The 2,660-nt window shown below is 35.6% G+C and overlaps 1 protein-coding gene across 1 annotated transcript; it reads right to left on the bottom strand.

The window, feature by feature from the left end:
- Nucleotides 1-1,850: 1,850 nt before the first annotated feature.
- On the bottom strand, nt 1,851-2,202 carry LOC112906215 (tyrosine 3-monooxygenase-like; the record flags this gene model as incomplete). Its single annotated transcript, XM_025980018.1, has 1 exon — nt 1,851-2,202. A coding segment is annotated over one exon (337 nt), but the record flags the coding sequence as incomplete, so codon positions are not given.
- Between the last annotated feature and the right edge of the window lie 458 nt (nt 2,203-2,660).

The following is a 2,660-nucleotide window of genomic DNA, read 5'->3' as shown; positions in this document are numbered from 1 at the left end:
ATGTCGAGGTGCACTTTAAATAGTTCTGCATGCTATGAGCGATGAACAAAGTAATTATTTAACTAATTATTGTCGCAATGGGCGTCCAAAGATTAATATCTGTAGTAGCGTAATAGTAAGTTATTGATATTTTACTTCGTAAGTCTTTTCACAACCGTCACTGTTTACATTTTTCATCGATGCAGTTCCTTAGTTATTATCGCAACTTCGTGATACGTTGCCAAATCACACCCAGGGCCGGCTTCCGATTGCAAAATCATCTGGTTTTCTTAAAAAAACTTTTATGCTTTAACCACGCTACTTTACTCACCATGCGATTACCTATCACAGCAAGAAAACATCCACTACAGCTTGCCACATAGTTTAAAAACAACCTGTATTTGTAATATAAGAAAATAGTTTAAAAAATGGTCCTCAATAGCATCGTATGGTTTATTCACATAGATATTATTTTCAATTTAACTTCTTTACAATGAGAATATTATATACTTCTGAAAACGTTTGCAAAACAAAAATACACAAGGGAAAATCATTCAATAAATTGCAATACTGACATTATACATATAGGTGTATCTTAAACAGCACAAATTAAATACAAACTTACATTAATAAATATAATACTATTTCCTATTTTGACGCAACTAGCTGTCGAGGTTGAAGCTACTAGACAATGTTCATTACATACGGGGTTGTGCAAAATAAAAATGAATAGTCCTACTCTACGAGGGAGGGAGGGAGGTGGTGCAAGACTTAAATGGAGATCACAATACTACAGATAGCAGCNTGATGAAATCTTTAATTAATTACATAAATGTGTGAGCAAATTTGGACACCAATAAGGTTTTCCGAACACTTTCGGAACAGAGGTACCATTGACATTAAAAAAAGTTTTTTAAATGTTAACACTATTATTCTCAATTGGGAGGACTTTGATAAGACTTAATCGCGAACTTACTGGATTTATAGAAGATACATTTTGTAGACCGAGTCTCAGTTTTTTACACTACATAGTTTTAGCCTTCATTAGAGATTCCGTTATTCACAGTCTTCAACGTCTTATACGCTCGCTTTTAGCTGGCATAAGAATATACTAAAAGTGTCCGCTGCAATTCCTACCTGAGATCTCTTTTCTATGTTTACGATATTCCCTACAACGTCTATAGTGAGTAAAAGTAGGCGTTCTGTCAGCAACAGCTCTAGTTTAATTAGTAAATTGAAAGAAGAAAGAAAAGCGTAGAAAGAATACCACAGCTCAGTTTAGTGTTTTAAACAGTACAGTTTCAGCTTTTATCGGAGATTTCGTCATTCACACTTAATCGCGTATCATGGTCCCTGCCTTCGACTCATTATTACTCAAAATCGACTTATTTTTCACTCGCATATGGCTCTCTTAATACTCGCCAAAAAATATTCTGCGTCTTAAATATTGAACAAATTTAACTAGTAATAACATAGGTACATTATCATTTGCAATTAGATGGCGTCCCCAAAAATTAATGGCGAATTTACTGATTGTGAATCAAGTAGTACCTAATTGCGTCATGTACACTGAGTTTAGCATTTTAAACGGCTTTAATCGCAGATTCCGCTTATTATTCTCAAATTCGACTCATTTCTCACTCGCTTATATCTCACTTAATATTCACCGTGAAAAAATACTGCATATCTTAGAACAGATAGTGTAACTCAGTGCATTAATACTCTTACATTAGAATCGTTAATAGTTTTCCATATTGAACGGGTGTTACCAGTATAGGTACTGCAATAATAATAACGAATTTAAGTCTGAAGTTGTACGCCCACAATTTTGCAGAAATCAGAAACAAGAAAAACCTTTAAAAGAGAAATAATTCATCAAAGCGAACTTACGGTTCAGGGGTGTGGAAGGGTGAGTTGACATGTCGGACGTATTGAGTGCTCTGGAAAATACGGAAAGCGAGGGAGGCCAAAAAGTCCCTAGCCGTTAACAGGCCAGCTGCTGGGCGAAGAGTAAATCCGGTTTGACGCTGAAGAAACTGAGACATTTCTTCGAGTTGCGGGATGCGATCAGGAACGAATATGTCCTCCTCCTGAAGGAGTTTGAATACGCGACGATACTCGATGCAGGCGTGCTTCGGCATCAGTTCAAGGACAGTGTTGAACACCGACTTCCAAGTTTTGTTTTCGGTCTCGGTGTAATTAACATGGGGAATTGGATCACCACTGAAATAAAAATTTTAATTTATAGTCGATTTATTTTCTAAGCTTTTAGATAACTATTACCTAGTTGAAGTTAAGTGTAATTTACATAATTTGCATAACAGAGGGATTAGGTAATACATTAAAGTATGTAATTAAAGGTTAAATACAGAGTAAACAGAAGCTAGCCAATTAATCGATAAATCGATATGTCGGTGAATAATAATAAGACAGACAGTAACGGCAAAGCACACTACAGCCACGGTCGAATTTCTAATTGTGCAGATCAGAGGGTGCGTTATTAGGCCATGGTCAAGTTCTGTAATGCATGACTGCAAACTGGGTAGTAAAACTAATAAAATGCATGTTTTCGCTGCACAAACGCTAAACAATTGCGAAACTGACTGGCTGAAGGCAGCTTACTATAATAATGGAAAGAAAAAAATGAACGATTTATAAGTTTTTTTAATGGAAAGTTTAAC

The sequence above is a fragment of the Agrilus planipennis genome, unplaced genomic scaffold (assembly GCF_000699045.2).
Source record: "Agrilus planipennis isolate EAB-ADULT unplaced genomic scaffold, Apla_2.0 scaffold2589, whole genome shotgun sequence".
NCBI lineage: Eukaryota > Metazoa > Arthropoda > Insecta > Coleoptera > Buprestidae > Agrilus > Agrilus planipennis.
Note: the sequence above shows the minus strand (reverse complement) of the source record. Positions and strands in the feature narration are given on the sequence as shown.